The sequence below is a fragment of the Diospyros lotus genome, chromosome 2 (assembly GCF_014633365.1).
Source record: "Diospyros lotus cultivar Yz01 chromosome 2, ASM1463336v1, whole genome shotgun sequence".
Taxonomy (NCBI): Eukaryota; Viridiplantae; Streptophyta; class Magnoliopsida; order Ericales; family Ebenaceae; genus Diospyros; species Diospyros lotus.
In genome coordinates, this window is record NC_068339.1 from 4994874 (window position 1) to 5015061 (window position 20188).

The following is a 20188-nucleotide window of genomic DNA, read 5'->3' on the forward strand; positions in this document are numbered from 1 at the left end:
AGTGTCCCAATAAAACAATTCTAATAAGGCACGATAATGAAATGCCCTAATAGACAAATATAAGTGTCTTAATAGATAAATCTAATAGGGCAGAATTTTTGAAATGCCCCATTAAAATAATTCTAACAAAACACTCTGATGAAGTGTCCTAATAGACAAATCTTAAGTGCCCCAATAGAGTAATTCTAATGAAACTTAGATATACTATAAAATAAACATAGGCACATATATTAATAAGATGATGTGTAGATTAGGTGGTCACGCGTGTGCAAGAAGAAGGAAAGGTTCAGGGTTCAAGCTGAGGGAGAAGTAAGTTAAAGTTAAGAAAATGCTTTGTGGGGGATATGAAAAATAAATTTATAGTGATTTTTTAGACATTTTTAATTGTCGCAACAAACTTAAATTTATAGTTGTTTTTGAGACATTTGTAAGTGCCTCAATACATTTTGGGGGCACAATTACAGGCGGCATTTTTATTAATACCCTAATAGTTAAAATGCCCCAATAAACTATCTATTAAGGCATTTTTAAATACCTCTTAATCCAAAATTTGTTGTAGTGACCATTTGAAAACGCCGAAACAACATCCCAAATGCGTTTCCATTCAACTTAGGCAGGATTTATTGAATAAGTTACTAAAATAGATTATAAGCTCTATAGTGTTTAAGCTACTAAATTTTTAACAAATGTGTAACAAAATATTTTCATATAGCTTATAAACTAAGATAATGTTTATTAACCAAGATATAAATCGAAAAATGTGAAATATGAAAAGTATCTCGGATAAAAGTATTGTTTATTATATTTGTTAAATTTTATGGAAATAAGTCATAACTTTTTATTTTAAACTTTCAAGATAAATTTATCCATTTCTTAATTTATCTTAAATTTTATAAATAAGTTATCTTAATAAAAGTTTATTATACTCATTTAAATAAATACTACCTAAATGAGTAGCTTATAAGTGATTAAACACTGGTAAGCCAAACACCTCTTAGAAATTCAAGACATTCCATAGGCCTGATACCTATTTATAATAATAAAATTATCACTTAATTGCATTATCTTCCCTCATTTTTGGTATATTTTCACGGGATATCTCAAGACTTCAAAATTACATAAAACTATTCATGACTGTACTAGAATTTGATTTTAGTAAAATAATAAAATTGAGAAAAAAACTCTTATTAAGTTTATTGACTATTATATATTTTAAATCCTTACAAAATTATTAGAAAAAACTTTTTTTTATACTTGATTTAGGGTAAATTATCAACAAAATGAAAAACCTTCAGCTTAGGTTTAATTCTATATCAAATTTTTAATTTTTTTAAGTAATATACCTGATCAATTTTTCAATTTCAATTATGGAACATCATTGCTCCCAGTTAATTTTTATCATCAAAATAGTAGCAAGGCATTGAGAGAAAATTGATTAGCTTATGAATTGATGTTAGAGAGAAAAAAAAAAAAAGATAAAATGAAAGAAAGGAGGTAAAGCAAAGTTCTAAAATTAAATGGTACACTTGGTTGGATTTTTGAGCAATGAATATAAAAAATATGACTTTCATTAGTGTTCATAAATAGAGGATGATGTTATAAAAAAGAATAAGGTCATATTACTCGGATCAAAAGTTTTAGCACAAGAAAATTGTGGAGATGTAACCTTATTAGAAAATTATTGGGACTTTAGCCCATGTTAGAGTATAAGGAAAAATGACTAAGGAGCTTGTGGTGAGCGAAAATAAATGTAGCACTCGGGGACATGAGCTATGGTATATACATCTAAATTAGATTTCACCAAAAGAAAGATATGATGGATGAAGGGCTAAACCAAAGTACCTTCGAAAATAAACCTCAATCTCTAGTTGTTAAAAGGTGGACACCATCGAGCAAAAACAACAGTATTGCATAAGGCTTCAGGTTAGAAAACTTTTCCTAAGACTCCCAATCAAATAAAAGCGACTGGATTTTCTTTATTCTTTGGCTAATTGAGAGGGTGTCCAATCTAGCATACAACAAATCTAAAAAGAAGGGTCTTATGCAAAGCTTTGGGCTCTTAGAAAGGTTTTGGCAAAGGCTTAAGGATCCTTATCATCTTTATGCCTTGGATATGACATATGTAAAGGTCACAAGATGATCTAAAGTCTAGATAAACCAAATCGGGGAAGGCAAGCAATGAAATACCAAAGGATGACCTCTAAGGGTTAGGTGCTTTCTATTCTAGACAAATTTGGCTTATTTTTCTGGTAGTTGGTAAAAATTAGACTTAGGTACTATCTTTCTTGTAAAAAGAATGTTCTTCTTGTGATAGCGGAATGTGATGCAACAAGTCCAGCTCGTAGTGACTCCTTTGTCCCATAGCAGTTGTGGGCATCTTATCGTGTAGGTTTTTTTTTTTTTCTTGAGAAGTAAGGGTGTTCAAAAAAATTAATAAATTGTGAAAATCAACCGAATTGAACCGAACCACATTTCACCACGCTATTTTTTGGGGGGAACAGTCTGGCATGGTTTGAGAAATCCTCAAACCTTGCGGTTTGTGATTTGAGAATTTCTCAATTTGGTTTAAAATCGAACATCCAAGTATAATGTAATAATAAAATAATTATAAAATAATTTATTCTCAAACCAGAAAAATAGATCTGGTACTGTTTATATATAAACAATCAAACAGATTGTTTATATCCAAACAGATTATTTATATAAACAGTTTGTATAAATAAAATATTGTTTTATTTATTTTAATTCATGGATTAAATAATTAATGAAACAATTTATTAAATCTTGAAAATTGTACTACGAAAATGAGTGAATTAATATTTTGAATGTTTTAAACAAACTGCAATGCAATTTCGACGCACCAAATCAAACTGCATTATATGATTTGATAAAAAAACTGTACAAATAATTTGATGTATTAAAAATATAAAAAATCAGCTTAAATCGGACCGTGCACACGCCAATAAGGAAGCCTAATGAAAGCATTGCAGAGAGAATTTTTTTATTATTTCCGGTGACAAGCTGATCCATCTTTCTTTTGGCATTTCAAACTTGGTCAATACTCACTCAAAAAGGTAACTAACGAAATAGGTAGTAGATTAATAACATTATGGAGAGGGTTGCAAGAAGTGATTGCATTTTACAACAAATAAATGAAAATTAATTACAAAGAAGTATTCAAAATAAGATAGTTTGAAAGCAATATTTACCGAAGAATAAGTAAAGAGGACCTTCAAAACTAAAATAAAATGATAGAAGGCTTAGAAGCATTATCTACACGATTTCTGGACAACCATCAATTCTTGCTTCTTTCTCGCTCTTATCACATCATTTTCAGGTCAACTCTAATTTACTATCATTTCAATATTTTAACAATAAAAAATAAAAAAGACTAATAGGTTTCACAATTAAATAAAAAGATAAGTTTAGTGTATTACTAGAGTAAATTTAGAATCATTCTAATATCAGAACTAAGCCAAAAGTTAGGCTTTGCTTGTAATTTACTTTTTATTTTATATCTATAATGCCACTTTTTATTAACTATCTAACATAGAAATCCTCTCGTGGAAAGATTTTCAACAATAAAAGATTAAAAGTATTAAGAGAATTGTCTTCCTTAATATACGTTTATATCCACTTAATTTGGTGATAAAAAAAAATTAAGAAATATCAGGGTGGCGGCCCCACGAAGGGAAGGGAAGAGCTGTCCCAGATGGAGTAAACAAGCATACGAGAATCCAATTTGGCAAAAAAGTTAATACCATCCCTTCTAAATATAATGGGTTATGATAGACGTTGCTTGACAGAGAGCAAACCTCGAGACATCAATGCATGTGAAAATTAGGTCTCTGAAATATTGCGTTGGCGTTTAAAAGAAATTAAATATATTCTTTATTTGCTCAAAAGACAAGACTACTGTACCAAATAACCAAACAACGTTTACTACTACTACTACTACTACTACTACTGTAAATTTAAAAATTGAACAAGTATTTTGAATGCAAAAATTCAGAAAAAACGAAAATTTAAAAGTAATCGATTTGTGCAGAGAGTTCTACTTTATCCAAAAGTGCTAGGTGGAAGGTGAACCATCATTTGAACTCTTACAATGTCCATGCCAACAATTTTGTAATTGGCATGCTAGCCTCATATAAAAGCACCGTATCCTCAAGATTCAAAATGAGTTATATGATTTCAGAGTATAAGTTAAATACTTTTCACACTACAACAGCTGCTGCCCTTGTACAACAATGGCGGCAAAAAATGAGGAGCAATGGGGCCAAAAAATGAGCAAAGAGGTGAGCTACTGCTTAGATCAGAACAACTTTCATGTAATTTTGTGCAAAGCAATGTTCAGATCCGAAGAAATGGAGATCAGGAGTGGGAGAGAGTGATGCCATTCGGCCTTAAAGACTCGTTTTTGATGTGCTCTGATTGACTGGGAAGGTTGATGAGCATTATACCTGATATCGAAGATGTGGACAACAGGGTCAGCTGAACCAGATGTGATATAGAACCCATCGGGGGACCATGCCTGATTTATCAGAGCAGACTGCGATTCGCTACTTTCTTGCTTCCAACCAAAAGCATGGATCTCTGTCTGCCTCAATCTTATATCAAACAAGCGCAGCTGTCTCCCTGGAGTTCTGCAGAAGAGATGTTTTATGCTAAAGCCTTAGAGGTACAATCCAAAAATTAGAAGTACAAGGAAATGTGTCTTGAACCAATTTTTTTTTTTTTTTTTAAAAGAGCAAGGAGAGAGATTATCATTGTAAATGGGCACCCAGCCACTGCTTTCTATAATTTAATTGGTTTAGCATCTCAACCTGCGACCTCTAGCATACCATCAGTGGGGAAACAATATCACTTTTAGACAGTACACAAGTGATATGAACTTAAACTTGAAACTATTCTTTCACATCATAGTTGAACTTACGCAAGTGGGGAAACTTGAACTTAACCAAAGAAATCTTTCACATCATAGTTATGAAACTATTCTTTGCCAGCCTGATATTAATTTTTGTAAATTCTGATGTATAGATTGGTAATTTTATTAAACTGTATCCTTCTGCGCATGTGTGTGCATCTTTATGAACCCAAATAGTGAAATAATGCAGCACACAAGTGAAAACAGGCAGCCATAATTGATTGAAAAAGTAATAGTTCTAAAATCACCTAATAATTAGTGAAGGATAATGCGAAAGCACAGGATAAAAGAAGATTTTGATACAGATATTCAATTATGCTTACCCAGTCTGCACCATGAATAGATTGAAGTCGCACGGATTAGGTAGAACACTCATGCATTTGCTTTCTATTTGATGTTTATAGTCTGCCCTCCCTGCCAGTAAATCAAACCCAATAATTCTCTTGTCTGCACCTACAGACAATACAATCTGCTTCTGCTGCATACCAGCAACTCCCATTACAGCTGATGAATGTAGACTCCTGTGCAATGCTTTTGGCTTCCATGAGTTTTCTCCATCTTTACCTGCCCATAGCATTACGGCATGATCACTGCCACCAGTAACAAAACAGACTTTGTCCCATGGCATGAAAACTATGTTGTTGATAATGCCCTTAACATGAGGCTTCTCCTCCAAGAAAGATACACGCATTCCCTGTCAAAGAACAACCAAGAGTCCGAGTTATTTTATATATTTATTTATTTTTTTGGCTGGAACAGTTCATATATTGAAGGAATAGATGGGTATGGAGTCCATCACAAAAGGGGATGTCAACTGTTTCTCTTTATGGTGATGTTTGTGATAAGGGTCTTCAGAATTTCCTTGGATAGCCACATGGAAAACGGGTGCCATTCCAAGGGTAGTATTTTTTTAGAATGTGGACACGCTACCATAGATGCCATATTGACTATAATTTGAGAAGGTGTAGGCAGATGGAGTTGGATGTATCCCCCCATCCAATAAAAGCCATGCACAACCAGGGACTTCCCCATCAAACAACACTTTTCCCAAACAAATAGGGCAAGTATTTAGAAATCATTTCCTTAGAACTGTGACTAATGTCTAGAGTGGAAAGTTCTTCAAGGTGCTCTCTCCTTCCTCATTGGGCCTATGCCTTGACCTGGCATGGAGAGAGATCATGTGAAGGCATGCTAAAAGGCAACTAGCGCACTCTACTCATTTGCAGAAGTAAGCAGGCGGCTCAAAACTCTCTCTTAACACCTAGAGCCTGTTGCCTGAATGATTGTGAGGAGGAAGTCAACTCCTTAATTCTCAATGCCCTCGAGCCATGGAGCACTGGTCACTTCTTCCCACATTGCTGTCCAAGCACATGACGTTGTCAAAGACTAACCAACCCTTAAAAAAGGGGAAGGTTCTCGTGTGGAAGGAATTGGATCTCACTTAGTTGCTCCCAAGATGTAGATGCCTCTCTTTCCCTACCACCTCTAATGGCACTATGAACATATTATTATTGTGTATATAGTGTATCCACTACTTTCCACAAAACTGAAAAGGTCTCCTATCCATGTAATACTCCTATTTTGGGGTAATGAAAAATCTTCTATCTTCAGAAATGGGTTTATGGTTCAATGTTGTTTGAATCCCCTTAAGTTGACAGAGGCACATAATCAGATGGCAAATAAATTCAATCAACTTGGGACATAAGAAGAATGTGGGAGTATCTAACTGGCAGCTGATGTGGTGATAAGAGGCAACAAATCACACCACACTCTGCTCTCACAAATTAACATGCAAACACATGGATGAACAGGGAACCTAACATGCAACTGAGTTATAATTACTAATGCAACAGAATGAAAAGACAAATTGCTTTCACACGCACATTCTCACATGAATATACATGTGCTGATGGCATGTCACATGAACTTTCATGAGACTAAGTTTTCAACCGTGACACCTACCCCTTTTGTTTTATTCAGATTCAGCACTGATATCTGGGAGTCTCCACCATCAGCACTGTACACACAGAATAGGCTGCTGCCCTCTGGGTGCCATGCTATATCTTCTGGCCATCTCCTCTGCTTTGGTGATACACTGTCAGTGCTACTTAATAGACTGGCACTTGATCTGTAATTTCAATGCAATAAACAAAACAGGTCAAATTGTCAACTTTAAACTTACTACAATTTCTAATATGTCCAGAAAACACATGATATGATATCACTTCCAATATAACCAAGTCTAAGACCCAACAAAATATTAATATCCCCAAAACTGGCAGCCTCTAAAGGCTTCAGAAAATATACATTCCTTGATAAAGTCCCAAAAATACATAAAAACATCACATATCAACAACCATAGTCTTTCCTTTGAGTTGAAGTCTCAAACCTAGAAAACATGAAAGGAGCAAGTTGAGTGATGACACTCAATAAGGGCTTTATGAAAATCATACATCTCATGGTTTTTTATGAAGACATAACTGGATGCTCAAGCATTAAACAAAACATTTTGATGCTAGGAAAAAAGAAAATCATACACTTAGGGAGGGGCATATTCTCCTTTTGCACCCTCTAGGCTATCCCACAAGCCCTTCACATTTCACATGTTTTCCGCACAACCGAATGGTGAATACTCCCCAAGAACACACACTTGGGCAAGGTTTCATTCTCATGCAACATTCATTACAAAGCAAGAGCATACTTCAGGTTAACACTGCATCAAGTGAACACAAACAACAAACTAACTGCGCATGCATGAAGTATGCTCATGCATGAGTATTTTTCAACAGTTTTGTTATTGATTCACTACCTTACATAGGACATTGTTCCTCAGTACGTGCCAAGGTGCATATTTTCCAACAGTTACAAAAATTCGAATGGATTGCACCACTGGCTTTGTTTTTGCACAAAGAGATGTCAAACTTGGCAGCATTCAAACATTATTTGATTGGTATTTTTCAGTCCAAAAGTGAGTCTCCTTGCCATGACGCTTAAACTAAAGTTCCATTTTCAGAGGTCTTCCCTTATTGAAAATTGTCCTTGCTCACTTCTAAATACCCATTATATCATGCCCACTACCACCACCTCAAATTTCATGCTCAACAAGGCTTGGCATGCAAATCAAAGTGGCTCACTGGGCATCTCATGAATTCCAAATTCAAGCCTAACAATCTTGGCACCCGTTATAAACTTAGGTTATAAACTTAGGCCACAGACCTCCTCCAGTTTCACTTCATAATCCTTTCGTTTGTGCAATTTTTAACTTTTTTGGGGCTCAAAAGGACTATTGCACCCTTGGGAGTAAAACCATTAACTTTTTATCCACAAACTTGGGTCCTTTCTTAGCCTAAAATCCTTTGCAGGTCCTAAAACCCCAAATGAGGTTTGTCCAACTTCCTTGGCCTAAATGAAAATTTCCATTTTTGGTAGTGGCTGTAACTGCTATTTACGAAACTTCAAAGCCCAAAATTCTTGGAACTTTGTAGAGGCTTTCAAATTTCATTCTATAAGTCACCAAATACGCAGACAAGTCATCAAGATGTCTCCCAATGCATCAGACAAGCATTAAATGAACTCAAATAATAATTTAGTGATTAATTTGCCCAAAGTACAAGCATCAGGGCGTCCCTGGCTTCCATTATGAAAGATCATTTGTGAAGGATCACTGGGGTTAAAGCCATATTAGGTGCAGCAAAGTTAACTTTAAAATGAAAATCTCAAAAAAATGAGAGTTAACATGAGAAGAAAGAATTGGATGAAAAATTGGAGCATACCCTCTGCCTTGAACTTGCCACAAGTTGACAACTCCATCCAAAGCACTGTAAACAATTTCAAAACACCAAAATTAGATCTAAATGGAGTCATATAAAACAATCAAAGAAGTCCATGCTAAGCATCAGTTGCTTTATATGTCAAAAAAGTGGCATGCAAATACATTCCTTATTTTTTATAAGTAATGCATTCAAAAAATAATTCCTTTCCATAGATGAAATAATCTAAAAGGAGCCATGGGGACACTAATAAAATCCACTTAACAGGGCAACAGAAAAATATATACCACCAAACCCCATTTTCACCATGGTTCTGCACAAGTAATGAATAAAGAAGGAAAAAAAAAGAAGCATCAGAACTATAATCTGATAAAATTTTCCCTTCAGATCAACCAGCAGCATTTAAGCTTGAACAAGTAGCAGCTTGTTAATAAACCTTTTTCCCTTATGAAGCAAACTAACAAAATTAGCAGGAGTAATGCAATAATGAACATCTGTAGGCCAGATTAGTATCAATGGAAAAAGAGATTATGCTCATCAACCAAAAATACAAGTGAGACAAATTTGTCTTGCTACAACTTGCGCCAAGTCCTGTAAACCATGAGACAAATCTGATAAAAATAAGGCTCTGGTAAACCATGACCCCTTCATCAAAATTTAATAGTTCCAATTTAGCAAGCACAGGCACATCATTTTGGGCGTCTATCTGCGCTTGACAAGTACTGCACATGGATACTTGTCCGACATTCCAGGATATGTGGGCATGCCAAATGGCATGCCTTAATTTTTTATTATTATTTTAATTTTTGGGCACATCAAGAACACATGGTAGACACAAATGTCCATGAGTTGAACACAAGATGCACACTAAGGAGACAGCACAGGGTTTTTAATTGAACTTTTGAACTTTTTTCGGGGTATACACAACAGAGTAAGTTTTTTATTAAACATTAACATTCATAACACAATTGAGCCTACACAGATCTGACAAAAATAGCTATGTTTTTTTAATAGATAATTTTATTAACTACTAAATCTAAACATTTTGAATATTCTTTTCTATTTGTTTTGTAGATAGCGGTATATAATTTATAAGAAAGTGTTGCTTTTGATTGGTAAACGGCATTTAAATTTAAGATATTCCATCTCTAATAAATATCATGTTTTTGGCAGTTTGTACATGATATTTTTGTTTGTGGATATTATTTCAGACGTAGTTATTAAAAATATAATTTTTGTGATATGCTCATAATATCAATATCCTCATTTTCTTTCCTATGTATCAATATTGTTGAGAATCCGTGTGAGAAGATGAGGACATCAACAAGGCGTGCAACTAGAGATAGAGATGAAGCCAGGATGATGCGGATAAAGTTTCTAGTTAAACTAGAGAAATTATAGGAGATAAAAGATAAGTTCCTAAATAATAGAGATAATAGTATATATATCTTAGAATTTGAAAATCTTTACAATGTTGTAGCTAAGTAGAATTCTAACGTAAGTAGGATACCTCCTATATAAGAGATTGGCCTATGGTCTAATGCATGCAAACGAGGAATATTTTTTCCTAAGTTCTATTCAACCTAAGTGTTTAAGCTTAGGTGTTCATTCTGTTCATGGTATCAGAGCTCGATTGATCTGAGTCTGAGTTATTCAACCGTATCCCTGCAACAGCCATAACTACTCCAACATCTATAGCATCTACAAAATCATCCCTTGACCCTAACCCTCAACCGATGGTGAATCAAGGACTGCCCCTATCATTCGAAAGCCAAACCCTGCAGATCACTCAACACCAATTGAATGGCCAGAATTTCCGAGAGTGGTGTCAATCGATCACATTAGTGATCAAAGGAAAAGGCAAGTATGGCTACTTATCTGGGGAGGTTGTCACACCACCAAAAACTTATGTTGATTATCAAAGATGGGAGACCGAGAACTCGATTATAATGGCATGGCTCATCAACTCAATGGAGCCGAAAATTGGTCGCACATACCTCTTCTACAAGACAGCTAAGGAGGCATGGGATGCAATCCAAGAAACATATTCTGATCTCGAAAATACTGCCCAATGTTTTGAGATTAGACCAGCCATTAGAACCACTAGGCAAGGTAATGTGAGTGTGACTGAATATTACAATACTTTGCTAGAGTTTTGGTAGGAGATTGATCTCTTTTATGATCCAAGCTGGGAGTGCACAGCTGACAGTATGAAGTATGGCAAGATGCTAGAGAAAGAAAGGATTTTTGACTTCCTCCAGGGCCTTAATTCCGATTTAGATGAAGTGAGAGACCGCCTACTTGGTGCAAAACCTCTTCCTTCCCTCCGAGAGGTATTTGCCAGGGTAAGGAGAGAGGAAAGCAGAAAATGAGTTATGCTACCAGCAAGAGATCCAAGTGCAGGGTCGGCACTTGTCACAACCAAGAGGGAGGAATTTCCAGGGATAAACCATGGTGTGAATATTGCAACAAGCCATATCACACCAAGGAGACCTGCTGGAAATTGCATGGAAAGCCAGCTAATTGGAAACCCAAGAATAGAAGAGAAAAAGAGAGAGCATATACAACTTCAGTTACAACTCCTCCTATACCCGAGAAAGGTGTAAGTATGACTCCAACCAGTGACCAGATGCAGATTTTACAGAAGTTACTGAACAACACTCAATTGACAAAGGATCTCGACACACCAGCAGCCAATACATCTGCATCATTGGCCCAAAGAGGTAACTTAAAGTACTCTCTAACTATTAGGAGAATGAATGAAAAAGGGTGGATTGTTGATACCGGGGCATCTAATCACATGACCGGATCAACCCTGTTTTTTGAGAAATTCCAGCCTCAAAATAAGAAGCTAACAGTGTTGATGGCAGATAGGAGTATGTCTATTGTTAAGGGGCATGGGAGTGTATGTGTGGCTGGACTGCAACTTAAAACAGTACTATATGTGCCAAATTTGATATGCAATTTGTTATCTATTAGCAAGTGAACAAGGGATATGGATTGTACTATGACTTTTCTTCCCTCTCTTTGTATTTTTCAGGACCGAACCTCGGGGAAGATGATTGGCAGTGCTGAGAAAAAGAACGGGCTTTATTGGATATCAGACAACCCATCTCCCTCAAAACAGTTCATTCCTAGACTCTTGTTTACCGTTCATTCTAATTCTAATATTTTGTTATGGCACAATAGGCTTGGCCATCCTAGTTTTTCTTACTTGAAATGCTTGTATCCAAATTTATTTTTCAATAAAGAGGGAGTAGTTCTTCAATGTGAAAGTTGCATTCTTGCAAAACAAACACATAGCACGTATTAGTCTCATTCTTACTCTCCTTCTAAGCCTTTTTACTTGATTCATAGCAATATTTGGGGCCCAGCAAGAATTCCAAACTTAACTAGTGCTAGATGATTTGTCACCTTTATCAATGACCATACTAGAGTATGTTGGGTATATCTCATGAAAGACAAATCCGAAGTAAATGCTATCTTTTAAGCCTTTCATAAATTGGTTCAAAATATTTTTCAGTCCTCTATTTGCATCTTTACGACTGACAATGGCTGTGAATACTTCTCTCAATCCCTCACCCAATACCTAACAAATCATGGGATCTTTCTGTTAGGCCCCCGGTTTTGCATACTTACTCTAGGCGTCACAAACAGCTGAAGGAAGTTGGAAGCACAGCTGGAGGAAGCTTCGGCCAGCATGTGCGCAAGGGATAGGATAGACAATTGGCTGGTTTTTGTAACAAACCAGCAGACACGCCTGGCCTGCATAACCAAATACGGTTATGCAGGAGAGAGAAGAGAATAACAACATATAAAAGGGGTAGGAAGAGTGGTAGAGGGTGTGAAGAATTTGGAGAAATTGTAGGAGAGTTTTGGGCCTCTCGAATGCCCAGTTGCTGCTGTATTTGCCTTTAATTTCTGTAATTCCAACTTTGAAGAGTAATTCAATTCAGTTTATCCATTGGAAATCCTTCCTATCGGTTGGATTCCAACATTTTCATCAAAGCACCTGCCCCTATACTCCTCAGCAAAATGGGATAGAGGAGAGAAAAAACCGTCATTTACTTGAAGTGGCTAGATCCCTAATGATTGCTAGTTCTACTCCTCATAGGTATTGAGGTGAGGCGATTTTAACAGCCTCTTATTTGATCAATAGGCTGCCATCCAAAGTGATAGATTACCAAATCCCATTGAAACATCTCTTGCATTATTATCCTTATACACGCATCCTTAACTCACTTTCTCCTAGAGTCTTTGGTTGTGTTGTGTATGTTCACTAAACCGGGTCTAACCATCACAAACTCGAGCCAAGATCCTTCAAATGCATATTCATTGGCTATTCTCCTACACAAAAAGGATATAAATGTTACTGTCCATCATCACAAAAATTCTCTCTTATGATGTGACATGAAAAATGAGTACTATTACTCCAGCAGTAAGTTATAGCAGATTGAAACTCATTGGGATTCTACGGTATCTCTCCCTCTTCCACCTTCCTTTCAAAACACTGATCTACCTCTCAAGGATACAAGCACTCCCTCTCAACCAATCCTCGTGGAATTAGCCAACCTTGACTCATCCAACTTGCTGGTTCCCCAACAACCTGACCCATTGAATCATTGATGACTGATTTAGGGGGAAAGAAGGCTATCAAAGTATATTCAAGACAATCCAAGTGTCCTGATCCTCATCCCAACCAATTGTTAGAACCAAGGAAAGGTCCAACAAAAGATGAGGACCTTGCTGAAATTGCTGAACCAACCAAAGAGCATGATGCCAGCCACGAGAGTGATCTGGACATTCCCATTGCTATCCGAAAGGGGGTGAGATCATGTGTTAAGCATCCTATTTCTAATTATCTAACATATTCCAAGCTGTCTACAAAATTTCAGGCTTTCACAACCACTATTGATACAATAACAGTACTCCAGAATATCCAAAAAGCTCTAAGAAATCATAAGTGGAAGGAAGCAGTGATGGAGGAAATGAAAGCACTGATTGGTAATCACACATGGGATGTTGTTGAAATTCCCAAAGACAAAAAGATCATCGGCTGCAAATAGGTATTTACTGTTAAGTATAGATCTGATGGTAGTGTTAACAGATACAAAACAAGATTAGTAGCCCAAGGGTACTCTCAAACCTATGGAATAGACTATGAGGAGACATTTGCTTCTGTAGCAAAATTAAATTCCATACGGGTTCTATTATCTCTTGCTGTAAATTTGGATTGGAAATTGTTTTAGCTAGATATTAAAAACGCCTTCCTAAATGGGGAATTAGAAGAAGTATACATGAGAATCCCACCTGGGTTTGAAGAAGAAGGGAAAGCTGGCAAAGTGTGCAAACTACAAAGATCACTCTATGGGCTAAAGCAATCTCCACAAGCATGGTTCAAAAAATTCAGCACAACGATCACTAAATTTGGCTATACACAAGGAGAAGCAGATCATACACTTTTCACCAAGTGTACAACAGGTGGAAAAATGTGCATTCTAATTGTATACGTGGACGACATAATTATAACCGGTGATGATACTTCAGAAATTGACACTTTGAAACAGAGACTGAAAGAAGAATTTGAGGTTAAAGACCTTGGAGAAATGAAATACTTCTTGGGAATGGAAGTGGCAAGAAGCAAGTAGAGCATACTAATCTCTCAAAGAAAATACAGTCTGGACCTCCTCAAAGATACAGGTATGTTAGGATGTAAACCAAGGCACACACCCTTGGAAAGAAAGTGGAAATATCTCCTAAAAGATAATGATCCACCTATTGATAAAGAAAGGTATCAAAGACTTGTTGGCATAATGATCAATCTCTCACTCACACGTCCAGACATAGCATATGCAGTGAGCATTGTGAGCCAATTTATGCACTCACCTACTCAACAACACTTAGATGTTGCGCACCATATTTTGAGGTACTTAAAAGGGACACCTGGAAAAGGTTTGTTATTCAAGAAGGGAGAGAATAGAGGGGCAGAAGGATTTGCTAACGCTGATTGGGCCGAATTAGTTACTGATAGCAGGTCTACTTCGAGTTTCTTCACTAAACTATGGGGAAACCTTGTCACTTGGAAGAGTAAGAAACAAACCATAGTTGTAAGAAGCAATGCTGAAGCAAAATTCAAGGCGATAGCTCAAGATATTTGTGAATTAATTTAGTTGACAAGAATAATGGAAGATATGAGAATGCCTCTAACATTGCCAACAAAGCTATATAGCGACAGCAAGTCAGTCATAAGCATTGTCAATAATCCTATACAACATGATAGGATGAAGCATGTGAGGATTGATTGAAACTTCATACAAAGCGAAATTGAGGAAGGAGGAATCCAGCTAACTTGTGTTCCTACAGAAACTCAAGAAGCAAATGTTCTTACAAAAAGCTATGTCAAGATCGGGATTTGAAACTTTGATTAGCAAGCTAGGAATGAAAGATATCTATTCACTAGCTTGAGGGGGGGGGGGGTGTTGAGAATCCATGTGAGAAGATGAGGACATCAACAAGGCGTGCAACTAGAGATAGAGATGAATCCAGGATGATGCGGATAAAGTTTCTAGATAAACTGGAGAAATTATAAGAGATAAAAGATAAGTTCCTAAATAATAGAGATAATAGTGTATATATCTTAGAATTTGAAAATCTTTACAGTGTTGTAGCTAAGTAGAATTCTAACGTAAGTAGGATACCTCCTGTATAAGAGATTGGCCTATGGTCTAATGCATGCTAACGAGGAATATTTTTTCCTAAGTTCTATTCAACCTAAGTGTTTAAGCTTAGGTGTTCATTCTGTTCAAATATTAATACCCTTGCATCCGCCTATGTCCATAAGTCTCCAAGGTGCATACTTCTCTGGTGCCAATGATGCTCTATTTTGTCTTTCATTCCAACAATTTCAGCAAATATAACAGGAAATAATTACATGCATACTATAAAATATCATTGCACTTGCAAGATGCTCAAGCATATATGTTTTGAAGTATTGCAAAAACCTAAACTGATACACACCCTGTTACCATTGATTTGGAGTTATGGAACAACTAGAGTCCTGGAAGGGTTAAATACATTTTGATTTGGAGCTTGATATTCATGAGACATCTGATTGTGAATTACTTCCATCTTAAAAGAAAGGAACAGGGAAAAACAGCAAGATCAAAGCTAAAAACACGGTTCCTTTGAGTTCACAGTACATTTGTGCTGTTTCCTGTTTGTTTAACTTTGTGCCTGTGGCTTACATGAAACACAAAAATCCTTATAATAATTGGGCTGGAAATGTGTTGAGCCGGCTTGTGAGATGTTTGCAACTTGGCTCATTAATTAACTCAAAAAGCTAGGTTCATGAACCAAATGAATTGAACACAAGCTGAAAAGTATAGTTCAATTGAATTATATATAATAGTATATAATACATATTATATGACATCATATATATATATATATATTAATAGTACTATTACATTCTAATATATCTCAATAGTAGAATACATAAAAAAGAATTTCCAATCTTAAAATTCTAAGTATTATAAAATACTTTTTTTTGTGATTAAAAATTTAATTTTTACCTAATGAATATCCTATAGTAAATTTAATTGGACATAATATAATTGATTCTGGTAAATTTATTAATTCAAAATTATTGCAGATTTGACATGTATTTTCTTTCCCAAGTAATTAATTTTTGGCATGCTAAAGTAAGACTTCTTTGGGTTTTTTTTTTTTTTTTTGTGTAGACTCAATTGAGTTAAAGGAGTCAAGCTAATGAAATCAAACCAATTCTAATCAAGTTGAGCTCGAGCCAAAAAATTTGGTTCATATTGAACTCAACCTGAACCAATTTTAATCAAGTCGAGCCAAGCCAAACCAAGGTTCATCTTGGCTCAACTCAACTCGACTCATTTCCACCCTAGTCCTACTTATAAATACTATGCTTGTCCTATATCATTCTACAAGAGAACAAGATTATAACCTAAAAGCAGCACATTCGAACTACTAAATGCAAGCCTTTAGCCATGCTATGACCAAACAACCCAACTACATGAGCAAATTAAAGAACACAGGGAACTCAAATTTTGCCTTGTCAGTAACTCAAAAATTTCATAAAGGCCAAACTACCTGGTCACAAATAGCTGCTCATTTGTCGGGCACAACACAAGACTTCTCAACTTTCTCTTGTGTTGACTGGGGAAAACACAACCCGTCTGGCAGCGAATCAAGCTTGGAGAAGAATGGCTACGAATCAAAGGTATCAATTCTTTGTGTTCCTTCTGCTCTGTAGTTCAGAAACTTGGGATGAATGATAAACAGCAGATGCAAAAATCATTGGAAAAATAAGGACTAAAAACACCGAGGTGATGCAAAAGCCAATTAATAACATTGAATACTACAGGACCACACATGCATAGAAAAACTGATAAACTAGACTATGGAAAAGGAGAAACTATTACCAAATTTCCTTTTTGTCCCTTTGGTTTGAATTTCGCTAGCTTCCTGCTCAGAAGAAATTTTATGAGATTTATCCCCCTTCTGTTTTGAAACACTATCAATGTGATTCAGACCTGATATCCTATCTTCAGCATGAGAACCACTTGAAGCTTTGGTACCGGATCCCACCATTCTCATAGGCTGGGAAATTTTGGGGTTTGCAGCAGGAATTAACAGCTGTGGTCTAGATAGAGATTGGCTTTGAGAAGAAGTTTCAGTGATCTGAATGGGACTAGTTGACCTGCACTCAACTTTAACATTTTTACTAACATCTCCTTTAGAGTTATTGAAGGATGTGATGGTGCTGCGGCCTCTCAGGCGAGCTAATTTAGACTCTGAATCCTCCAATCTTCTCTCTGCTTGATCAAGCTGCAGATGTTTTTGAAAGATGGTCAGCTATATTCCAAGATAAATATCACCATTATTGATATTTATTCAATACCATTTGTTAATCCAATTTTGTAACATAAGGCATCCATCTAAACTAGCACCAGTGATGGAAATAAGTGTACAGGAAATAACACAAATAACAATGCCCAGCATTAGTAACCATATGCTTTCTCATAATGTTCTTAGATTCATTACATCCAGTGAAATAAATCATATAACAAATATCATCAAAGCATAATGATGAAAGATCATGTTAGAAACACAACAAAACAATCAAATATGTGAAGTTTTGTAGACAAAAAGCAAAAGTTATCCAACATTAGTAACCATGTACTTTCTTGTAAAATACACATAATTCTTTTAGATTCATTGCATGCAGTGGAATAATTCATAGAACAAATACCATCCAAGCATAATGATAGAATCAATTTTGAAACAAAACACAACAAACATGTGATGCTTTGTAGACAAAACACAAAAGTTATCCAACAGATATACCTGTTGGAGTATTATAGAAAAACAAAACAACTGGAATTGAATCATACATGAAACAAAAAACAGACTAGTTATGTATATTATTTTGTAAGGTTGCAACCAGTAAAGGAAACAAATCAACTCCATGAAAACCCAGGTATTTTCAGTCAACTGGCTCACGTTTACAATATCCTTTACAGTAGGTCAAACAGACGTTCTATGTGCAAATTCACTATTGCCTTTTGTCTAAAGCTGTCTTGTATATGGTGTCATGTTCCCATTATTCACATCCTCTTAGAGAAAATATTTATTTCATTCAGCGTGAGCTACTCCAAGCCGACAGAAACCTGTTCTGAGTCTTAGTATATCCGTGTGTTAATACTAGAAAGAGTGAACATGGCCCCACAAACACTATAACTTGAAGTAAGATTGGCATATACACTTTAGACAGAAGATTTTGGGATGTATATACAACACAGAGTCACAAATATATCATTCCAGCAAACTTCATAACTAATGTTTTCAAGCATCATACCATTGTGAAATTGGAACATAATGTTTAGACATGTTTGTTTAAACTCGAAGATCCTGTCACACAGAATTCCAGTTTAAACAAACATATCCACACGTTCACCTTCCAAGTTAAGCGGAGTTTAAATACCTAAATTTTGGTGCACACAAAGGGTTTTTTAAGTTGAAGAATGTACCAAACTGGGGTCCCTGCCACAGTTCGAATGAAGCAAGAATGCACCAAACTGGGGTCACTACCACAGTTCAAATCAAACAACAATATACTGTGAATGATTAAACCCATAAACAATCGCCTCAGTATTCATCCACTTTTTAACACTACCAAACAACACAGTTGAACGCAACAAGAAACCGAACTCGCATAAAAGTTCACGAGCCCGTATAAGGTACACGAAGAGACATGATTTCATGAATACAGAGTCCAATCCGATGAATACCGACAGTTTTACGGAAAGACCTATTTGGGGAGGCGGGTTTTGATGTTTCTTAAAAATGGAACAACCTGGGATTGGTAATAGGAGATGCGTTGGCGGAGATGCTCGACTTCCTTGGTGCGATGTTCGATCAGAGCCACCAGAGCTTCTTCTTGCTCGGTGAAGCTGGTGGTGTCGTCTGCTTTGCCGTTCTCGTCGCCGCCTTGTTCTTCTCCTTCCTCTAGCTTGGGCTTCTTGAGCGCGCTCATTTTTCTTCACGTTTCTCTGTCTTTCTTTGATCTATTGGCTGCTCTTTGGCAACATCATCGTGTTCGTTCGTGTATGAAATTGTAATCGTATATATATGCGAAGAAGCCAACAAGGCGGTTCTCTTGGTTGAGGGGGTAATTATGGGAGCTCTTCGCTTAGCAATTGGCATTTGGCATCCTCCCACCAACAATACCTTTGATTGCCCTTATTTTCGTCATTTCATTTCCTCACTCTTCTTTTATTTTTTTTTTCCTAATATATTTTTACTTTTATTCGCAATTTTTGATCAAATCAATGACAGCCTGTTAAAAAAATTAATTCTACCACGTGATAATTCAATATCTTAATACTGGACTTCAGTACGGGCAAATCTTTTAATTAGAATGAAAAATTGAAAGCATGCTAAATAGATATATCTCACAATTATCTACAATTAAAATTTGTATTTTAAAAGCATATTACAAAAACAACCATTAACATTTTTATTTATAGAAATTCAAGATATACCCACTTTCTTCTTAGTCTCTTTAATATTTTAAAATATTATTTCTTAATAATAATTCAATATTTCATTCTTTTTCCTACATATAATTTTATTTTTTTAATTGAAGCAATTTTTTTTATTTTTTTTTGGTGGGGGGGGGGCAGTTTAAAAAAACTAAAATCCAAATCGAAAGTATAAAATGTGACATACCTCAAGTTTAAAGAAATGAGAACTTATAATAAAGATCAAGTACTTAAATTGAATTCCTATGTGAGTAAACATGCAAGCAGACACTCTTAAACAACCATTGTCCCTATTCTAATTGAAAAGTTTCCCTTTTTTTTTTCTATTAGTACAAATTATCAAAATATAATAAATACCAATTAAATAAATTAAACAAAAAATCTTTAAAAAATTCATGGACAATGTGTCTTAATGT

General features: G+C 35.6%; 1 protein-coding gene across 1 annotated transcript; it reads right to left on the minus strand.

Annotated features, from left to right (window-relative positions):
• Positions 1-4167: 4167 nt before the first annotated feature.
• Positions 4168-19491, minus strand: LOC127796045 (uncharacterized). The gene is made up of 7 exons (XM_052328091.1): positions 19085-19491; positions 17151-17556; positions 16819-16975; positions 8701-8745; positions 6890-7055; positions 5251-5621; positions 4168-4646 (listed from the first exon to the last, which is right to left on the minus strand). The coding sequence occupies exons 1-7, from the start codon at positions 19262-19264 to the stop codon at positions 4328-4330; spliced, it is 1644 nt and encodes a 547-aa protein (XP_052184051.1). The 5' UTR covers positions 19265-19491; the 3' UTR covers positions 4168-4327.
• Positions 19492-20188: the final 697 nt, after the last annotated feature.

Coding starts and splice junctions, on each gene's coding strand:
- LOC127796045 (XM_052328091.1), bottom strand. CDS start 19,264: ATGAGCGCGCTCAAGAAGCCCAAGCTAGAGGAAGGAGAAGAACAAGGC. Junction 5,622..6,889: donor ATCTGAATAAAACAAAAGGG/GTAGGTGTCACG, acceptor GTTCTTTGACAG/GGAATGCGTGTATCTTTCTT. Junction 4,647..5,250: donor CTATTCATGGTGCAGACTGG/GTAAGCATAATT, acceptor TCTCTTCTGCAG/AACTCCAGGGAGACAGCTGC.